General features: G+C 37.9%; 1 protein-coding gene across 5 annotated transcripts in view; it reads right to left on the reverse strand.

Annotated features, from left to right (window-relative positions):
• TRAK1 (trafficking kinesin protein 1) overlaps window positions 1-21,612 on the reverse strand; it is a 123,071-nt gene that overhangs the window by 10,716 nt on the left and 90,743 nt on the right. For 4 of the 5 annotated variants that reach the window (XM_058830246.1, XM_058830245.1, XM_058830243.1 and 1 more), the window contains exons 6-15: window positions 20,066-20,166; window positions 19,172-19,280; window positions 17,314-17,392; window positions 16,800-16,930; window positions 16,216-16,290; window positions 14,866-15,003; window positions 13,156-13,232; window positions 10,892-11,128; window positions 9,665-9,981; window positions 4,945-5,274 (exon numbers count right to left, since the gene is read on the reverse strand). In XM_058830246.1, the coding sequence (XP_058686229.1) occupies window positions 4,945-5,274; window positions 9,665-9,981; window positions 10,892-11,128; window positions 13,156-13,232; window positions 14,866-15,003; window positions 16,216-16,290; window positions 16,800-16,930; window positions 17,314-17,392; window positions 19,172-19,280; window positions 20,066-20,166 (1,594 nt within the window). The remainder of the gene's footprint in view (window positions 1-4,944; window positions 5,275-9,664; window positions 9,982-10,891; window positions 11,129-13,155; window positions 13,233-14,865; window positions 15,004-16,215; window positions 16,291-16,799; window positions 16,931-17,313; window positions 17,393-19,171; window positions 19,281-20,065; window positions 20,167-21,612) is intronic. The other variant, XM_058830244.1, reaches the window with a different exon arrangement.

Consider the following 21,612-nt stretch of genomic DNA (forward strand, 5'->3'; position numbering starts at 1 on the left):
GGTGAAATTACTGGAAACTAGGTCACAAAACCCCACTAGGATCTAAAGGACAATTCAGTGGTTTCATGTAGTGTCTAGATTTAGCAGAGTTCATCCCCTCCAGGTGGCTAAAGGTGAGAGTTCTGATATCTAGTGCTACCTGTACTGAAAATGCCTGGCTGACAGAATAGGAGGAATGTGGAGTAGGCTGGATCTGATGCCTGGGTGAACCACTACAACAAAAAAGGAGATAAGTGATAAAACAGCTGTAAAATGTTAACATGGTGCTCTGCTAAAGCTGTAACTGTGAATATGAACTGTGAATACTCAAAATTCGTATGTCTGCACCAGGAGCATGACTTTTGTTATGTTCCTTATACAACAAAATTATTTTTTGAATACCTGATTTTCCAAAATTTTCATTTATTTTGCCTTTGGAAACAGAAAGAGGAAAAACTGAACAAAGGCAGGTATTCTTTGGACAGGGTGTTCTTCTGGCTAAGATCACTTTCTCTTATGTCTATAACCATTGAGCATAGATGGAAAAAAGTATTTAACGTGGCTTCAACTTAAGTTTATGCAGGCTAGGATCCCCAAATTAAAACTCAAGTATTTTAACACCATAGAAAGCAACTGCTGACAGACTTTTCTTAAAGAAATAATTACTGTGAAATATTCATGCCATTTGAAAATAAAATACATTTAAATATGCATCAATACCTTAGTTCTAAGAAGAGTTACAAAATTTATTGCTTTTTTGTACAATGATAACCTTTTAGAAGCATGTATAGTAATCCTGCTAAAAAGAACTCAAACATAATACATTCATTATGTGTTCTTGTGATTTTAGGCCTCTATTTGCAAAGTCCTCCATGTCATGGTTAAGGTCTAAGCATGAAGTACAAGAGTGTTGATCCTGTAATGCTATGCACATGTCTATTCAAAGCAATCAAACAGTGGAACTAACAAACACAAATACGGAAAGACCAGTTTATGCACCCAGTACTAGCAGGCAATTAGGCATACACTGCATCAAGTGTAACCCTTCCAATTTCAAAATTAGAACATTCATAACATTATTAAGTGCTTTGAGTGGCTGGTGTTTCATTTGTTTCTTTAAGGGAAACATGAAAGTCAGTGAATTAAAAAACCACAACAAACCAAACAAAAAACCAACCCAAACAGCCCCTCCCTCCAAAACAGATTCTGTACAGTTTTATAACATACTAGTTTCTTTCACAAAACAAAAAAATAATATACTGAGGTTACTAAAAATTTGTGCTGCAAAAATTACTTGTTCCAGATGATTTTAAGAACACCGTGTCCTGTAACTTCTGTATAATTCCACTTATGCTGAAAGACAACATAAGTGATACACAAATCTCAACCTACTCCTGTGTATTAGGCTAGAACTGTAACTTTGGAATTTACAATCCTCCATAAAGTTAATGCTACCCACACACAGTATGTAACTCCAACAGACTAACTGCAGACCAGAAGGCATGTATGCTAACTTCTCCTGAAATGTTCAGTGCCACAGCTGGGAAAGAATATGCATTTACGGTGAAGAAGCTATTATATAGAGCAACAGGTTCTACAGGTTTCAACATAGAGACAAGAAAACACAAGGAATATAACTTTTCTTTTTTCAGTCAGAATGGTTTCTGACTCTAGCTATCCCAAGAACAGAATATCTATCACAATTGTTCTGAAAACATTTGTTTTGGCTACAAGGTATTTTTGGCACCAGCAGTGTTTGCTCTCCTGAGCCTGGAAATTAAAATAAGCTCCTCAAATAATTTTGAGCAGCACTCTGCGCACACAAAATGGCAATATGAATAGTACTTGTAAGTCCTGTGACAGAGAACCGATCCAGTGCAAAAAAGGCAAGATACAAACCTCAGAGCATACAATCAACTGAAGCAGAAACCTGCCCAACAGATTAAGATGACCTGCAGCTGGCTGGGAAGGTCTTTGTAGGCACTGTATTACTAAATACTTTTTGATCTGAGACTAGAAGACCTGTAGCTTCACTGTCACATTTTATGGCCTGCCAACAGCAACTGTGAGATACCTGCTAGCTTTTACAGACCTCTTGAATGAGATTTTTCCACAATGGAGCCATCCTGGATTATAAGCAAAGGCACTATCGTTAGAGAGTGTGTACAAGTTTTTTCTTTCCTTCCCTTTTTATTTTACTTCCACATTCTCTAGCAAGAGCTTATTCTGTATGTTTCCAAATGGAACCAATTCCCAATGGAATCATGCAAGCAATGATGTCATAACCTTGTACTCATGATGGGGTCATGATGAGGTGCCACATGTCCATACACACCCCTACCTGCCTTGCATTTCCTACAGAGATCTAGAAGAAAGAATGCTGAGGAGAAGCAATGAGAAGCAATGTCTGCACAATATTTAAATACAAAATAAATTCATAAGCTAAGCATGCACCTTCTCCTCCCAAAAGATAATTCTTCAGTGGGCAGATTGTGGACCCTAAGACGTACTGCTCCATTAGTAAGTGCCAAAATCCACAGTCATCTCCTCCTTGTACAATGCCTGACAAATTGTTTCAACAAAAAGCAGATACAGTGTCTTTACTCCATTTGAGCAACACAACCATAATATATAAATGATGATATGGTAGCTCATGGATACTCCTAAATCCTATGCAAGAGGGCAATTTCAAAGAAGGCAAAAGAATGGGAAATTAAAGTTTTCAGTGCACTTGTTCATTCTAAACAAAGTCATTAATTTTGACCCATTTATTTCTGTAATGTATTAAAATGACTCAGCAAATAATACAAGGTGCTAGAGCAATTTAATTGATTTTTATCTTACTTTATCAGTTTATAAGGTATGGAATTTGCTTAAAAACCCTGTCTGAGATAGACTTTTCCCAGAAAAAGTCAGCAGTAGCAAGTTCATAAGCAGTGACCTTAATTCAAATCATAATGAAGACAGAAAATGGAAGAAAATACTAAACTTTCTTACCAGTTTGTAATCATAGAGAAGGCCTACATTTATTGCTCTACTACAAAGAAAGAAGTCTTTCAAATTAGTACCCAGAAATGTTAGACTAATTTGTTCTTTTAAATAAAAACAAAACCGAGGAACTAAACTATATCCTTATCTATGTTTAGCCATGACAATGAGTCTTTTACTTTGACATGTTCCTGTGTTGAACACGCTTTAAAAATTCTTAAAAATGCAACCCAAGCAACGTTTTTTTGCACATTTATTGTACCCTGAGTACATGAAGAACTGCTTGTTCCCTTCCTCTCTACAGCAACACGTTTTAAAATTAATCATATCTTTTGTTGAATCTTTTATTCCCTAAATCCTAAAAAAGCCAGTTATTTCAGTCTTTGATTATTTCAGTTATTATCTCCAACTTTTCTTGCTGTTGCTACTCAGACTCTTCAAAATTATAAAAACCTGGATAATAGCCAAAATGGTATACAACTGCCTGAAGAGGCATTATTTATTTTCATATTAATTTTAAAAAATAATATAAATTTTCTTTCTGGGATCTCATAGAAGGAGAACAACTTTTGCCAATGGAAAGTTGAAGGGTTTGGATGTTGAAGCACTGGAACAGGCTGCCCAGGGAAGTAGCTGGGTCACTGCCCCAGGAGGTATTTAAAAGATCTGAAGATATGGCACTTAGGGACATGGTTTAGTGGTGGACTTGGCAGTGCTGGGTTAATGCCTGGACTCAATGATCTTAGAGGCCTTTTCCAGCCTTAATGATTCTATGATTTGAAGTTTAACCTTAATAAAACTGACTGTAGAAAGCAACTTATATTCAGTAGCTGAAAGCACTGAACTGCCATTGCAGTGAGAGCTGAAGATACTCTGCATGTCATGATAATAACAGAAAAATTATTGTTTAGCCCTGAGACAATCTAATCTTCCAAAGACCAGCCAAATATTAAATTATGATTTATCCCAGAAAAAGGAGAGGGAAGGAAGTGTCTTCATTTAAAGTAGTTATACAAAAACAAGAAGTCTGGAAAAAAAGGAGTTCTGGCAATTTTCTGATTCTGGACTAAATATTATTCTTTACCAGAGGAAAATCTTAATGAAGACTATATAGCTTATTAAAACAAAACCCCCTCAAATCCCAAGAGAGAAACCACACAAACTCAAAACACATCTATTGTCTTGAGAATCTGTAATCTTGTGCAATAATAAACTGCTAGTGTCAGTTCAGAATATCTAGTAACTCATGCAGTACTGTGTCACTTAAAAATGTTTATGTCTTAATACAGTATAAATAGGAAGGACAGGGTTTAGTAGTGTGGTGGAGAAAGAATAAGGGAAATGTTATTAGTCACTGCATAAAAACATCCCCTTAGTTCTTTATCTCAGAAGGACTTTAAAAACAGGTAACTGTACCTGAGGTAAGTGAATTAAACTTTCAGAATTTCTTTGGTGATTTTCAAGGCACTCAATTTGTTTCAGAAAAGGCAAGATAGAGGCACCTTTAGTGCACCAATCATTCAGTCTTCTTTTTTTCCCAAAGTAAAAAAATCTAAGACATGGCATCACCTCTTATAAACTGTCAGAAGAGTATCTGCACTACAGTAATACAAAATATATGTAATCTGTACATTACACACACTTAACAGGTGTGCACTAAATACATACACAAGTTGAATACATGCCACACAAAGGTTTGTGAATGAACCACTTCCTTTTAGCAGCCTTCTCTTATCAAAATAGAGTAAAATATTGACCACAGATGCTGTTACTGAAAAACAAATTAAAAGATTATCAAAGAAATGATTTTTGAGCCAATGTTAGAATGGTTATGTTCTAACCACTGCACGCACTATCGTGCAGATGCTACACACAAAGCAATATTATGGATGCTGTTCTGAAGAGACGTGAGAATGGCCCAGTAATCAAAATCCTGTAAAGATGTCAGTTTTACTGGACTTAATGAGTTTCCCTCACCAGACCCCTCATCATCGTCAGTCGCGGACTCCTGCATCTCCTCTGTGAAAGCCTGAGATTGGCGGGGGTTATTCTTGTTCTCTGAAACAGTCACTTGTGCTTGTGACCTCTCACCTGAGGTCTCTGTGTGCTGAACTGGCGTCGAGGTAGTTAGGCCCTTGTAAGAAATGTCACCTGTCTCATCTTCCTCATAGTCATTAAGGCAGTACACTTCATCCAGGTCCAGGTCTAGAGTCCTGAAGCCCTTAGTGACAACCCCGGGCCTCGGGTCCAGGATCCCACCCAAGTGCGGCTGAGCCAGCTGCTGCCAGTGGTGCAAAGTGGCAGAACCTTGAAACAGAACAGAAAGAAACCAAAATCAATTAGTTAGCAATCCAGGACCTAAAAGACAAAGTCTCATTTTATTTATCCAGAAGACCAAAGGTTTGGGAGCTCCAAACCTTTAATGTTTCTGGGGAGATATGCTACAGCACAAAACTGCTTCACCTATGCTTCAGCATTTCCACACCAGTGTGAAACAAACTGATCACATCAGCACTTATGCAAAGCCTGGTAGTGAGAAGCAGCACACTTGTGCACATGCACATCCCCTCCCTGTAAATCTCCTCATCCACTTCAATTCACAGGATTAAGCAGGAGTAGAAAGAATTTACATTTTAAAAGTTGATCTGAGCACCATCACAGAAAGCTCTAAGAGGAACATATACCACATATTCCCACATTAAGCTCAAACTAAGACAAGTGCTGAAAACATGCCAGAATTTTCTACCAGTGGCTAGCAGGAGGACAAGTAGTCACACAGATTGCACAGCAATTTTAGCTTGGTACCAGATGTTAGAAAACCCCATCAACTTCAGGCACATGTAAGCAGATACACAACTCGGAGCTACACGTCAAGTCTAAATACCTGAGTGGGCCCTATGCTACAGGAATTCAACTACTACATAACTAAGTGCTACTGTACCTGTAGCTTTATCCTTGGCAGAGAAATGTTTTGAAAAAGGAGGTGCATTTTACAGAGAAAAGTATTCAATATTCAAGGATTAATAGGAGACAGTTAGAAACAGCAATGGATCAGGAAAAATTGATATATACACCAAAATGGGCCCAGTGAAATCAGGGGAGGATATATTTGATTCCTCAAGAAGCAATTAAACACTGCTTGCAAGGGCCTGAATTTTCCTGTGTGCCCACCATCACTGTGTTGAAAAATGTGACTTAAAATGACACATGTCCTATGACACAAACAAAACACCTTTCTCTTCACCTCTGCCAGATCAAATCGGAGCAGTTTTTGAAGCCTTATTCCTGTTCCTTCTCTGCAAAGCAGAATACCCACTCATTCAACAAGCTGGAACACAAATGTCTCACCTATACTCAAAGACCAAGAATGTTCAATTTGTTGCACGATGTACATAAAAACCTAAACAACTGTAATAACTAGACAAGGGGTGGCTCTCATATACATTTTCAATCTGAGAAAAATCATATGATAGGAGAAAACTGTCATTTCACATATTACACTTGAAGAAGCTTACTGTTAATAGGAAGTGAACAGGGAAAAACTTTCTCTAGAATGACTGGGAACAATGGGTGGCATTTTAATTAAGCCTATCTCACTTTTTAACATCTGTAATTTTTTAGCTCAGAATAAATTGGTCTGCTAGATTGCTTTGGCTAATTACCCTATTTTTTTTTTTCCTTTTATTTAAAGTAAGTCTAGAGGGATTAGAGAAAATTTGCACCCTTGAGGCTCAAGAAATAGAAAGCATTACAACCCCAAAATGAGAGAAGAGACATCCTTATAATTTGTATTTGCTTCTGAATTGTCACAAAGGCCAGGTTTTTGCTTTCATATAAAAGAAATACCTCAAAATGTGAAGAAGTGACAGATACTGTCAAGCCTTAACCTAGGAGTAGAGGTTTTCTGTCAGTCTACTCCAACAATTAAAGAACAAAGGAAATCAAAATTCCTTTCTGCACTATATGCAAGTATAAGAAGTTAATTAACTTCTACATGCTAGCTTCTGAAGATGTAATCTTTTTCACCTTAAAGCACACCAAAACTTATACTTAAAATAAACTCAGTAGAATACAAGCACTTCATAAAAAATATATTTTCATATATATACCTCATATTTTTCCATAGAAAAAATATATACCAAAATATCTGCATTTTGAGCTTTAACATTTCTATTGAAACTACAGAAATCAAAATGGCCTAAACACCATCACAAACAGGAGTATATCTGAGCCTAATCTTGATCTCATAAAATGCATGTAAGGGAGCTTTAATTTCCTATACAGAAAATGAACACAAATGTACAAGGGAATCCAACAATTATAAATCCCCAATAAAAAGAAAAAAGAGAAAGCTGCAGAAGTCAAAAGAAGAGGGAAGTACAACACTTCTTTGGCCTACATTCAGTCCCAGGCTCCTAGCAGATGGTTTTGTAAATTACCAGAAATAGCTGGCAGGAGGGAATTACTGTGTAACAGTGGGGCACGCCACTGAAGGAAGAAGGAATATAAGCACAAAATAAGTATATGAATGGAGGATTTTTTCCCCTATATTCCTGATATCTTTGCATGATTGCACATAGGTTTTGAGGATCAGAGAAACCTTAGAAATTCACAGAGTGTTGCTCCCACAATTGCAATCAAGTGGATGAAGACATAATCAGTCCAAGTTTTTAGTTTTCCTACAATAGTATTATTTCATGTTTATGACTCAAGAAGTCACAGGTGCATAGTTTAAAAAAAAAAAAGCAAAACGAAAAAAATCTCACTGGACTATAACTAAAACAAGTCACATCAAGCAATCCTTCTGTTTGACTAAAAGAAAGCATGTGTTGTTTTTTAAAGGTGCAAAAGAAAATTAATTTCTTCTTTTCTGTCAAGTGCTTCTGTCACTTTTTTTCTGAGCGATTTAAAAGATTGCTTTAAAGGAGCAGAAGTCATTAACCTATAGTAAATTTAGTATAGAACTAATTTTTATTTCTTATGTTTTATGACATGAGCACCCAAAACAGTAATAAAACCAAAGACACAACTACGTATAGCAGTCTGTAGGTACAGCAGACTATTTTTCCCCAGTAGTCTGAAGGCATCCCTGAAGTTGAAAAAAAAAATTAAGGCTTGTGAAAAATATTCGGAAAAGAAACTAAGATGAAATGAAGAACAAAATCATAAAGATATTTAGTTATTAAAAGTTAACAAACATAAAACTTATGAAACAGGCAGACACAAAGATGCTACAAATAAGATCTAAAACCAAACACGAGAAGTACTTCAAAATACAATAATTTCAAGAAAGAAATGACCCAGTGAAAACATTGAACAAAACCAGGGGAAAAAAAAAAACCCGGACAGATAGAAAGATGATAAAGACTTTAAGAGTTTATTGGAAGACAAAAGCAGATATAATGGGATGGTGACAGAAATCTGTTACAGTGGTAGCAACTGGAAACTGAAACAAAGTGGAATCATCCTTTCCCTCATGCGATACAAGAACTTTTATGACCATTTAAAAGCAACCATGAAAATGAACTATTAAAATCTGCTTGACAGTGTGCTATGGCTATGATTTCAGTTCAATAGGTAGATACAGTACATCACTTTCTTCAGGATATAAGAATGCTGATTGTTGCTTCTGAGTACATGTCATGGTATATGCTCCTTATAGATGAAATAAATTTGTTCTAAAAAGATGATAAAAAGTAACTTCTGCAATTAAAACACACACAATGCAATGTAATGTGAAGGGGGGGAAGGAGGGAGAGAGAGAGAGAGGGAGAGAGAGGGAGAGAGAGGGAGAGAGAGGGAGAGAGAGGGAGAGAGAGGGAGAGAGAGGGAGAGAGAGGGAGAGAGAGGGAGAGAGAGGGAGAGAGAGGGAGAGAGAGGGAGAGAGAGGGAGAGAGAGGGAGAGAGAGGGAGAGAGAGAGAGAGAAGCCAAAGCTAAATGATGTTACCTAGTGTATCTGTGAAGTAGCACAGGAAAACCTCATTTGGTTGAAAACCTGGAGGAATTGACTCAACTAACTTCCAGCTACAACCTGAAAGAACTAAAGAAAGCCAGGCAGACTATACTACATGTGCTTTGACAGCTTTTTTTAAATAGTCTATTGAAAGTCACTTTGAAATACAGCTCTAGCCCTCACTACCATCTATCTCTATCTTACCTTTTTCTGAGACAATGTATGAAGGAAACTTGACTTTAAAAAACTCCACCTATTTCACATGTGAAACACAAAGACATAGTGACTCATGTGTGACCACTCAAACAATCCATTAAGTCCAGAGATAATTCTGAATCACTGTCATAGTCTTATTTGACCAGTTGGACTAACCCAAGTAAGTAAAGGCCTTTCCAGATATACTAATTTACAAAACTCTGATTGTTTAGATTTCATAGACTTATCCACCCTCCTTTTCCAATTATGATATGGTAATATTTAGGTCAGATGTAAAACTGCACTGCTGATGTGCACATGTGGCCTGCAATACTCATTTTACTGCCTTGGCCAGGATTGTTTCCTAACACTTTTAAGGCTTGTGGAAAAGCATAGTTGTTAGAAGATCTCAAACCAACAGCGTGGAGTACTGTCTCTAAAGTAAAAAGAATATGTATTGCAAAGATTTCCTGCTTTCCGGTGATGGATTAGAGACCACAAAGAGTCACTAATAACAACAGATAAAGGCCGAGGCCCTTTGTTATCACCTTCTAGTGGTTTCACAATCTGAAGCTTTTCTGGCAGGTAGGAGCGACTGCTGATAGACATTCCTGAATATCCAGTGAATTCTGAAAATCTGGAGTGAGTTCCCAGTGACATGATGCTCTCTGTGGGGGTTACGGAACCACTGTGGAGTTCTCCCTTTTCTGCCAGTTCCCGCAACTTCCTTTCCTGCTCTTCCTCAAAGAATTTGCGCTCCGAAAGGTAATTCTCCCGCCTGAGGGAGAGCCTACGAAGGGCAGTCTCTAGGTCACTGGAGCCTGGAGTCCCTGGAGTTCCAGGCTTCTTCATCCTGTCTTCATTTCTAAAACATAAAGTGGGACACAGAAAAAAAAAAATTAAAAAAGTGTGGGAGGGAAAAAAACCACATTCTTAAAAAAGTTTAAAACTTCCACATGACAGTTTTGAGACATTCACCAACACCTTTACATTACTGTGTCTGGGAACAACTTGCTACTCATCTGGAGAGCTCAAAGGCAAACACCAAAACTTTTGTAAAAGTTTTGCCTGGAAACTCCTGGTTGGCTTTACTTAGGAGCTTCCTCCTAAAAAGAGGTGAGAATTGTCTTTGTCTACTCACTGTGTGTCCTTCACAGTTATACAAACTCAGGTAAGCAGGCCCCATGGTAAAGGGCCAATGCTGTATGAACAACACAGTGAATCACAAGAGTATATTATACTGACAAACATACATTATTTTGAGTTATTAAGCCATTTTTACTGGAAAGTATATACAGCATAATATGGAACTGTACTGGGGGAAGAGACAAGTAGCTAGAAAAGCAAAGTTCTGACTGGTTTCATTCACAAGTTTCCATATTAGGAAGCCTACAGATGCACACTTTATTTATTTTTAGGATCAAAATGTTAACTGTAGCCACATCTGGGATCAGAACTCTCTGGCAATTATGCAAAATGGTGAAAATTTAATTATTTTTAAGTGCTGAGCCACAAAAATAAAGGGTGGTTTTACACCATCTGGTGATGTTGCATCTCAGAGCAGGTCTGAGTTGCAGACACTGACTGATACACAGTGCTTTCTAAAAGCTTTCTTTCTTTAAATAAACTTGAGTGCTCAGAAACTATAAGCACAAAATAGATTTTGTATGCCACTGTGGTAACTGCACTACGTAAGACAAAAGGAAGAAAACTGGAATACTTTGCCTTTATGTCAGGAACAAAGCAAAAGCAAATTCCAGCGCTATGGTACTGACCCATTGTCCGAGGACTCTGTCTCTAAGATGATGCTATTGGTCTTGTTGTCTATCACAATGTTAGAGATGTCTCCCCCATAGAAACTGGAACGTGGAGTGCTGACACAGCTAGAAATGACTGAGTTCATAGCAGAGGACTGGTTAGAGCCTGGGATATTCATTGGTGACGGAGTCATGGACCTCTGCTTGACAACTTGATTGACATTTCTCACCGTCTCGAAGACTCGCTTCTGATGGCTGTAAAACACACACAGTTAATAATCACTCAATAACTTATTACCATGAGAAGGAACAGAGGAAACAGGTAACAGCTTACTAACAGCCCTTCCTATTCACAGATCTAACAAACATTTTGGTTTTATATATAGTTCTGTAAAGTAGTATGCGTAGGGTCCCATACTAGCTACAGCTGGCCATTACATTCAATACATCAACATAATTCTTCCATCACCCTAGAATATTTTTGACAGAACATTTGACAATTATGTGTATGGACTCTTTCAAATATTAATAAAAAATAAGTGAAAGAGCATTTCCGTACACAAGCTAAAAGTGCCATAAAGTCCTTATATAAAAATGAGTTTTTAAAAACCAGACTTTACCTCCATTCAACTCTTAACTATAAACTGGCTAACCCATTTTAAAAGAGAGTTTGAATTAACTCTCCTGAGTATCTCCATGCAAGCAAGTCTTGCATCTTTTCTCTCTGACACCAATTTCCAACACCCTTCAATAGTACTTTAAAAAAAAGGAAAAAAAATCCCAGAAATGTAATGGACCAAGACTTGAGAGAGGCTGTCAAGGCTGGAAACCAAATTTTTAACCTACTTCCACAGTTCATTCTTCATCACCATTGTCTTTATACGACAACAAACACTGTTCACCTGCTTCAAAGACTGACATCAGATGACATTTCAGCAGAAATTTCTTGACAAAATAAAATTATTCTACATCATGCTGCAAAAGTACCACTGCTGCTTTGTTTTACAGTTCAACAGTGGCTGAACCTAAGAATAGCACATTCCTTCTATCTCAAAGGTAACACTGCCAGGTTTTAACAGTGACTGCATGCCTTAGGCTATTTAATGTAATTTAAATTTCTTTCCTTCTGTCCATGGGTGCTCAACAGTTGCACCCTTTGTGTGGAGGCTCCAGGTCTATAGTTGTACATCTTTATGAGGCTGAATCTAAGAGTATTTATCAATAAACAGTCCCATGGAGCTTGCAGTTACTACCACTGCACAAATAAATAAAACCAAGCCAAATCACACAACCAAAAAAAAAAAGTATCCTCCTCTGGTACAGGCAAAGCCAATAAGGCATTCTAAAGAAGTTAAACTAGCTTTAAGTTAGACTATACTAGAAGGATGACAGGATCCTATGGGGTTTGAACATGCTCACAACTTTCTGCTCTTACATTTTTCTAATCAACATTTCACGCTGTCAAAGCCTCATTTACAGTTCTTGGCTCAGGCTCAGAAAAGGTCAGTGTATGCGTCAGGCATTTTGTAAATGCAATTAGAAGGTTTCTGGGAAGTGCCTACTGTACCTTCCCTGACTGCCCTGTTTTGTAAACTTGTTTCTGTAACAGACCCTGTCAACTGGATTAACTTATTTCAAATTAAACAATCCATGCTCTGTACAAATCTGTGAGATAAACCTATTGGAGTACACATGCAACTGGCATCAGTGAGGCCATTTCTGCCAAGCTGTATCTATCTATAGCTTTGGGGCTGTCGCAAGCACTTAACTTGTTTCAGACAACTCTCTTGTTGAATTAAACAGAACTTCAGCACAGGCATAATGGGCATCACACTAAGTACCATTCCAAATCCCTTACTGCCCTGATGTTCTTCCTGTAAAAACTGGATTAGATCAATAGTTACCTGGTAACTTGTTATAAAACTCACCTAGAGAGAGAAAACCCACTAACTTGAACTCCTCCCCTAACTGGTAACTGGACAAATCTAGCATGGTAACACACAAGAAAACAAACCTTTTCTCATTCTCAGCACTCACCAGCAAGGAAAAAAGTTTACAAGACAAGGCAAAGCCAAAATATTGGTGTTTTCTTTTGGCAGCTTTAGGAGAAAATAAAAACACCCCAAAAACTAGGCAACTTGTTTTCCTTTCTCTCTCATATTCACATAGAAATCTTTCTTTCTAAATATCTATCACAACTATTTCCTGTTTTTCTTTTCTCATCAAATAATTAACTTCAGATATAACCAATCAATTTAGGAACCAATTCTTTTCAGTCATACGCCAAGTCAGGAGAGTCGGGTTCATCTAAATGCAGCTCCTTCCTCATTGACCCTTCTATCTCTGCTGCCAAAGAATCCTGTTAAAAATAAGCACAAAAGAGAAACAAATATCATAGTATTAATAAGTTGGTATGACAGAAAATAATAAATTACTTATACAAAATAATAAGTGATGAAGAGTATTTCTAGAAGAAAAAAAAGAAGGTTTAAACATGAAAAATGATGGGAAAACTAATGTAGATATTTAAAGTATTCACAAAATATGGCTTAGTTTCATTTTCTCACAGTATGTATCAGCTGATTATGCATAATATCCGCCAAAGAACCTTAAAAAAGCATTGTAGGCAACAACATGATCCAGCTTCCCAGACTGAATCCCATGCTCAGTAACACTCACCTTTCATGCATAAAGTTTTGTTCTTTATGTTCTCATTTAAAATAAACATAAAACCCACAGCATTATCCACCCATCAACAAAAATGACATGATTCTTGGCATAAAGCACCATACACGTGCTCCATAAGGTTAGATGTAACAGGCCATCAACTCTCCATAGCTGGTTGCTAAGTTTTACTGCTGGGTGCAGGGTCTAAGTATCAAACAGCAACAAATCTAAATGATCTTTTGTCCCATTACTCAACATTTGAAAATCATTTTAACAGAAAAGACATAAACCTATCTCAGCACAAACATACTCTCCACAGCTTTCAGCCATATTTGTGCAAGCACAATCTGTATTATTTTTGCAAGCACAACTTATATTATTAAACATCTGCACTTTAATTTGGCCAGTGTTCAGTCTCAGAAGGGAGCACAAAAAGGCAAGCTAAGCCTTTGTTCGCAATTTACTTCTTGTGAGCACAAATAAAATGTGTTCTTCAGCAGTAAGACAAGACAAGGCAGGCCAGATTTTGCTGCTTGATTACATTAAAGTATTGCAAAAGAAGTCACTGATACCATTGCCTTCAGAAGTAATCTAACTATTCTAGAGATACACAGGCAAGCAGAGTAAGTCACTGGACACATTCTTATCCACTCTTTTTTTCTCATTTCATTGAGGGTACAGCATACTCCCTGAGCTTTAAATGTCATAGTTACATGAAATCAGGTAAAAAAAGTTGATAATGCCAGTGAAACCACCATAATTTGTTGCCATAATACAGATTAGCAACTATCATTCTTATAATGAACCACTGAGTTTTCAGTCACCATAAAACAAGAAGGAATGCTTTTAACCCTGTTCAAAGGTTTAGACTGAAAAACTCGAATGTATATCATAAATTACTAGAAAGATGCTATGTCTGGAAACTATTGTTACATCATTGGGAAGTTGTATCTCCAAGGATATTGAAGATAAACAAGAAGCTCCTAATGAACATCAGCCACAACAGTACAGGAGATGCTTAACAGAGATGTACAGAACTGTGTAAGAACCTGTTAATGCTACCCAGGTTTCACAGCATAAGCACAGACAGCTGCAGGTGGCATGTAACACTGCAGCAGAGCTACACAGAACCACTGTTTGCCTTTCACCACTGCAAACAACCAGGTACGCAAAACTGATCACTCAGATATCCTTTAACACCACACAAATACACATTTCATCCATGCTTATGTCAGACCTAGCATCCTATCTCTGAAGCTTTAAGTTAAATGCAAATACACTTCCTTTGCTTGGTGTGTGCTGGTTTTGTCCTTAAATCTGCTTACCATAGGGAAGAGACCAAGGGAGTGATACCGACGTGATATAGCATTTGGCATTGTCTTGTTCCTAAGGTTTTTCAGCTCTTCTTGAGCCTCATGAAGCATTTCCATGCACTCTGCATACTTGTCTTCCAGCTCTCGCAACTGTAACATAGAGAAAACAGTCCAAGACCTTATGGGGTGCACTATTACCATCAAAATCTTGCAAATTCTTTTAATACTGGTAAAGAATAATGGGGTAGGGAAGAATATCCCACTTTAAAGGAATTGATCTCCAACAATTGAGTATCACTGGAGGATCATTAATAGCATGGATTAGGAATGCGAAGGCAGGGAGGGAGGATCACAATGTGGAAGGAAGGAACTGTTTGCTCCATCTCCTTCCCTACATGAAGCAATTGTCAAGGAAAAGACACAGAGCTAAAAAAGTATCTTTAGTCTGATCAGGTTTAGTGCTTAATCACTCATGATGACCACAGCTGCAAATACCATGGTCTGAGGACAAGACTTTCCACAATGGTCTAAAGAACTTAGGAATTTTAAAGCCAGGACTTTCATGCATACATACATATACACATATAGCTTTCAACAGCCTAAGACCATGACTTATTTTTAGCTTTCTCAGGAAACATATCTTATGCAATCATTCTACAGATGGCTGTGTACCCTCAGAGCTGTTGGGGTCATCAGCCACTTCAACTAAGTTTGGCAAAGGGGCAGAAGTCTGGAACACCACATTCCTACATCTTTCATAAAAATCAGCTATTTGGTTTAGAAAAAAAGATCTGGTTCATTTTCTTTCCTAAGAAAGCAATGGTATGAGCCCAATCTCTGTTGAGCACCACAGATACAAAAGGTCCACCCATTGGAAAAGCTTCTCTGGCCATTCTCACCTTCATCACCAAGTAGTGCAAGTGCAAGAGACTTAAAGGGATCAAGCTCTATTCATTCCACCATGTCCATTTTTTTTCATGCAAATGTAGCACCCACAAGACAACCAGAAATACTGGATTGCCTTATGTTTATACACTGAACAAATAGAGCAAAAATGAGCTCTTCCATGTTATGTCACTAGTCAAAATAGGTTGAAATTACCAGCCTAGAGAAGTCAATCTCTAAAGGCATTCCTGTACAGCCTATAAGTCTCTGTGTTTCAAAATGTGTGTCATTTGAAGGAGCAGAGAATAGGAAAGAAAAGGGTTTGAACTCTACTAGGAATATAAATGTTCCTTCATTCCATATACACAGGTAAAAATATTTAATATTTCTGATCCAGCTCAGACTAAACCTCTTAGAGCAAAGTGAACAGTCATTGCTCTACTACTAAATTATTGTATTACTAAGTAATGTACTCACCTCTGCTGTGAGCTGTCTCTGGGCATCTTTAGCTGCTCCCAGATGCTGGACAAGTTCCTCATTTTCAACTGCACACTAAAATATGCCAAAAAATGTTAGAAATACTGTGATATTTTGTCCTGTGATATTCGTCTTCTATACTACAGGTAAGTAGGAACATTCTAACTTTTCTCACCTCTCCTCTGCAGCAATATTAATCTACACATTAGCTTAAAAATGTTTAAAATGTTAACACAAGAACACACAGCATTAGAATGCACCTTGCTAAGTGAACCTCCAAACAGGTATGTGCCCACTGAAGTACCTGCACCGACACTCTTGTCTCACCAACATCACTCAGAGCAGAATTTTGCATTTAATATTTAAAATCATTTTAACTATTGCATTTGATAAACCATATATACATCTTTTAATAAATTGATGCTTTCTAGTCAAGTACACCAGATATTAAACACCAAACAAGGTTATCCATATAAGGAAGGTGGAATATTTCCTTTAGACTCTAGTACAGAGAGAATTTTAATCTGTCCTCCAGTTACATTAGTAGCAAATAACAACAGTAGTCTCTCAACTGGATTGCTTACAGCTTTTGCCTTTTTCTGCAGGTCGACTATCTGAGAGAGAAGATGAGTGATTTCTTCTTGCTGCCGGGCAGCATCTTCAGTTTTCTTTGCTAACTCTTCAGAGATATTGGCAATCTGGATGTTTGCATCCCCTTTAAGGTAAGTAATTACAATTAACATCACAAACCCAAAATCAGAAAAGTAAGCATAAAGATGTTCTTTTGGAACATCACTTGCTTCAGCAGAATCCTACCCCCAGTTCACAGTAAAGTATTTTTGAAAAACACAGTAGGACACAAAACCAGACAGACATCAAGTGCTCATGCTGCAGAACACTTTCAATGCAAAACTGTTTTTGAATGGGAAAGATTTAGCTTTCAGCCAACATCTTCTGCTGTGAAATTTCAGCCAGAAATTTTCTCCTCATAACCATTTATGAAAGGAAAATAAGTACCACAGAAAAACATGACTGACTGATCTGTTTCAGTTTTTTTACTGAACTATCTCAAAAAAGTATAAAGAAGTAGGGACATACTTAGCTCTTTTACACAGTCATTGACAAGTTGTTGTTCTTTCTCTTCATAAGTAATTGTCTCGGTCTTCAGCTGACAGGCCTGTTCAAGAAATCCACATCAAATATGCTATATTAGCACATTTGGTTTTTGCCAGTCTGTTGATGCACTTCCATCTGCTTCAGAAAGACAAGCTATTCTAATCACTCCTTCAGGAAGACAGTGAGAAACTACAGTTTTTGCCTGCCCTCCCACATGTTCTGAAAAAGAGGCCAGGTGTACATTCAGCAGAGACTTTACTGTATGGAGAAACTTGCATCACTATCACCATATCCCCACTAGATGTCACCCGTGTATTTCGCACTAAAAGTAAAAAGAAAAAGAAAGGCTTGGCCATACAAAATACTATCATGCAGAACTTGATCTGCTCACCTAAGCAAAGCTAGGTATCATCAAAAACTACATAAACTCTTGGTTTAAATAACTGAATTAAAGATTCAAGTATTTAAAAAACATGCTATTTGATTCTATTTGAAAAGTTCTGGCACTGTAAACACATCCCACAAAAAAACTTAGTGCTACCTCTTTCCCTGCTTTGTCTATTCCACTCTGACTCTGGGAGTGCCAAGAGCAGCATGGCTGGGGCCAGCTGGTGCTCTCTGGCACCACCTCAGTGGTCTATAATCTATTCCCAAAGCTAGGGATATGCACAGACACACAATGACTGCATCTGTAGAGAACCACACAGCTCACAGGTTTCACATTTGGCTTCATCCTGTGCCTTGCTGGCACAGACTAAATCTCCCTGGATGGAAAGGCAGTGCTGCATGGGGTTTCCTACCAGCTCTTCATGCAGTGGCTCTCTCAGTTCTAACGTTCATTATTCTCAGACCATCTATTGCTCATCTTCTTTGTGCAACTTCTCAGTTAAGAGCACAGCAGTCTCCATTACCTGGTGTCTTGTGCAGAGGCATGGCGCTACCTATTTACAATGGGCCCTGCATTTGCAGCGGAAAACAGCAGTAACATTCTGTTTTCATATATTTACTATTAGACTGAAAGTATCTCTTCTGATATACTCTGCTACCTGTTTGCAAAATGGTAATATGCTCCCAATGTTTAAAAGTTGAGTTGAAAATATAAAATTATTCGCTTTGTATTAAAAAACTGTGTAATATTAAAAAACTGTGTAATCTGTGAAACAAACAGAAATAAAGAGAAGTACATTCTATTTAAAATATTAACTGCCTGACTTGAAAAACAAAATGAAGAAATGTAATGCAAATTTAAGCTAACAATTATTATTTTGACAAACACTGAATTGGTATCAGAGACTATGCCAGCCTATAAACTTGAGATCTGCAGCTCAAGTCACACATATCTGCCAGGTCAGCCCTTTAAAACCTGTTTCAAAATGCAATCCTGGACTCCAAAATATGCCCATTCTGCTGCACACTCTCACTGTACAAACACTGCTTTGCACATAGCTTCATTTGGGAAGAATTTCCTCACAGAAAGGTGACCAAAGACATTGGAATGGGCTGGAGTCACCATCCCAGGGGCTGTTCAAGAAAGGACTCGACATCGCACTCAGGGCTCTGGTCTAGTTGTAAGGTATTGATTGGCCAAAGGTTGGCCTCAATGACTTTAGAGGTATTTTCCACCCTAAACAATTCTGTGATTCTGTGTAGCTTCCACATTTCAGCCTTTCCTTCATTTAAAAAGATAAAATATGGCGATTAAACAACTACAGAGAGATCTTTTATAGGTGGAATTATACTCTAAGTTAGACTCTTAGCTTTTAATACAAGCTTCTCAATACCTGTGTTCTGGCATTTAGATGAACAGCTATATTAAGTAAAACAAAGGGAGTAATTTCACCTCAGATCTAAGCACAACATTTTCCTCTTCAAGGTCCTTGAGTTTCTTTTGCAGGGAGTCCAAATGAAAGTAGTTCTGGACAGAGGAAGAAGATTCATTCCTTTTCAGCCTTGAAGGAAAAAGCAACAATTTAAAATAATTTTTACATGTATTATGGCCAATCTCACAGAAGCATAGACTGAACACTGGTCTCAAAAGCAAACAGAGCCACATGAAATACAGCTTATTCATGCCAATACTTTCGGGCAGCAATAAATTTGCAGTGAATTTCAAAAGAGAACATTTAAAAATGTTACTTATTATTCCACATATTACCTATGAAAAAGTTATTCAGCCAAGGCTATGAGAAAAGAAAGCACATTACTAGAGGGAGCAATCCAATAGCTCCTGATTAATGCTGCACATGCTTCATCAGAATGCAGCAATAACTCTGCAAGGTCAGAGAGCCCCTGAGAGCCTGGAATGCTGTTCAGCCAGCTAACTGCCTGGAACCCAGGCTATAAGCCATGCTTTATTTCTTTCCCTCGGCTTGGAATTTTTCCATATTGCCTTCAGAGGTCCTTCAAGCACAAATGCAGCGCGTTCTAGCACATGCAGCTGTATGTGAAGTACTGGGCTGCTGTCAGTGTGACCCACAGCTGTCCCACCACAACAGTGACCCAGTTCCTCTGGAAGTTGCAGCATCGTGTCAGCAGCCTCCATATGTACTCTCCTATCTCGTGTAGGCACCTGGATAGCCAGCTGGCTCAGTGCAAATCCTTCCAGCTGGAGTCTTGCACCAAGTTCTGAGTCCCATTTATAGTTCCAGCCAATACAGGGGCAATTTTACCACTCTTCAAAGTTATTAAATCATCCAACAGATGACAGTTCAACGCTGCAGATCAATTGACTTACGGGGTGGAACAGACAGACTCCGGTTCACTTTCCTCAGCAGCGCTGGTATAGAACTGGAGCAGTTCATCTTTCATGGACAGCTCATGTCGCAACTGAGAAACCTGCACAAAGAAAGAGCTCACAGATCAGTAAGCTGATTTTCCAGACACATTTTAAAGCAAACTCACCACAAATTAGTTCATTATTCACCCTCCAGGCATCATCTTGGACTAAATCAAGAGTCCAAGATGGAAACAGACCAGAACCATTTCTTTTACTTCTTAGAAAGATGGGAAAGTGTATCTTTTAAAGTAGCCACTAATTTATTTTTCTTCCTGACTCACTATGGCATTAGTCTAGATTCACATGCATGGTAATGGATATATTGCAGTGATACACCACAAAATTAATGTGGCACCATCAAGTCAAACATTGCTTTTATCATTTTGTGTGATGACTGTTGCCTCCTGGCTTGGATGCCAACCTCACAGGCCTCAGATGCAGACATTTCTTCCTCTCCAAGATACTTCACATTAAATTACTGAAATGCTTGTGTAGTAAGGTTACAATTGCAATTCAAGTGCCTGTTGAGCTGCAGAACACCACCACACAGTGGGAGGCTGCTGTTCTGAGGCTGTTCCAACAGTGGAGGTTGCAGTCAGTTTCTGGGTTTTTTTAGTCTGGCAAAGTAGTGGGATTCCCATACTTAGTGCATGCATAGATCAAAAATGAACAAAATATTAAAAGTAGGTGATTAAGATCCCCTGTAATTGTGAGCTCCACAAATGTAATCTTTGTTACTTTATATTGCTGTTCTCCAAGAAAAGGGTTAAAAGCCCAATTAGACAGCAGGATGTACACAACTTCACAGCTGTGATTTAAGATGCCAGCAGCAGGAGATTACTTTTATTTGCCTTGCACAACTATAGACAGCATTACTAATCAGACACATCCATTCCCTACCATTTGCACTGCAAGACTTGGCCCTCAGTTTGCACTTGCCCATGTAAAAAATGCACAGTACCTTTCTTTTTATTAAACTTCTGCTTTTCATATTGTAAGCATACTTTTCTTTGTAATTATTATTAGAAAAAAAAACAGAGAATATCAGTGACATAGATTTGAACTCCATTTTCACTGAACAAAAGAGAAGACACAGTCCAAAAAAGCACTTGAATTGTTCAGAATTTGAAGCAAACAAGGTCATTTACTTAATTAAGACTGTTCTGCATAATGAGAAGTGCTAAGGCACCAAGTCCTCCTGAGACATGGGTTCTAAACAGCAAGGGGAAAAAAACCATCCCCATCCAACCACATTTTAGAAAACTATTAAATGAAATCTGTGCATTGATTTTTGGAGGCTTACTTTCTCCTTTTCAGGAAGAGCGAAAATGCTGAACCAAAAATAACAATTTACTTCCCTTCAGCACATTATAACTCAGCCTCTTTAAGAAGCAAGAATTCAGATACTGTCTGTGGGTGGACACTTGATCATCTTCAGCTCTTGCTACTGGTTTTTTTTCTATGAATTAAAAAGACTGAGGATACTATTTTTACTGCCATTTCTG

Source organism: Poecile atricapillus, chromosome 2 (genome assembly GCF_030490865.1).
Source record: "Poecile atricapillus isolate bPoeAtr1 chromosome 2, bPoeAtr1.hap1, whole genome shotgun sequence".
NCBI classification, from domain to species: domain Eukaryota; kingdom Metazoa; phylum Chordata; class Aves; order Passeriformes; family Paridae; genus Poecile; species Poecile atricapillus.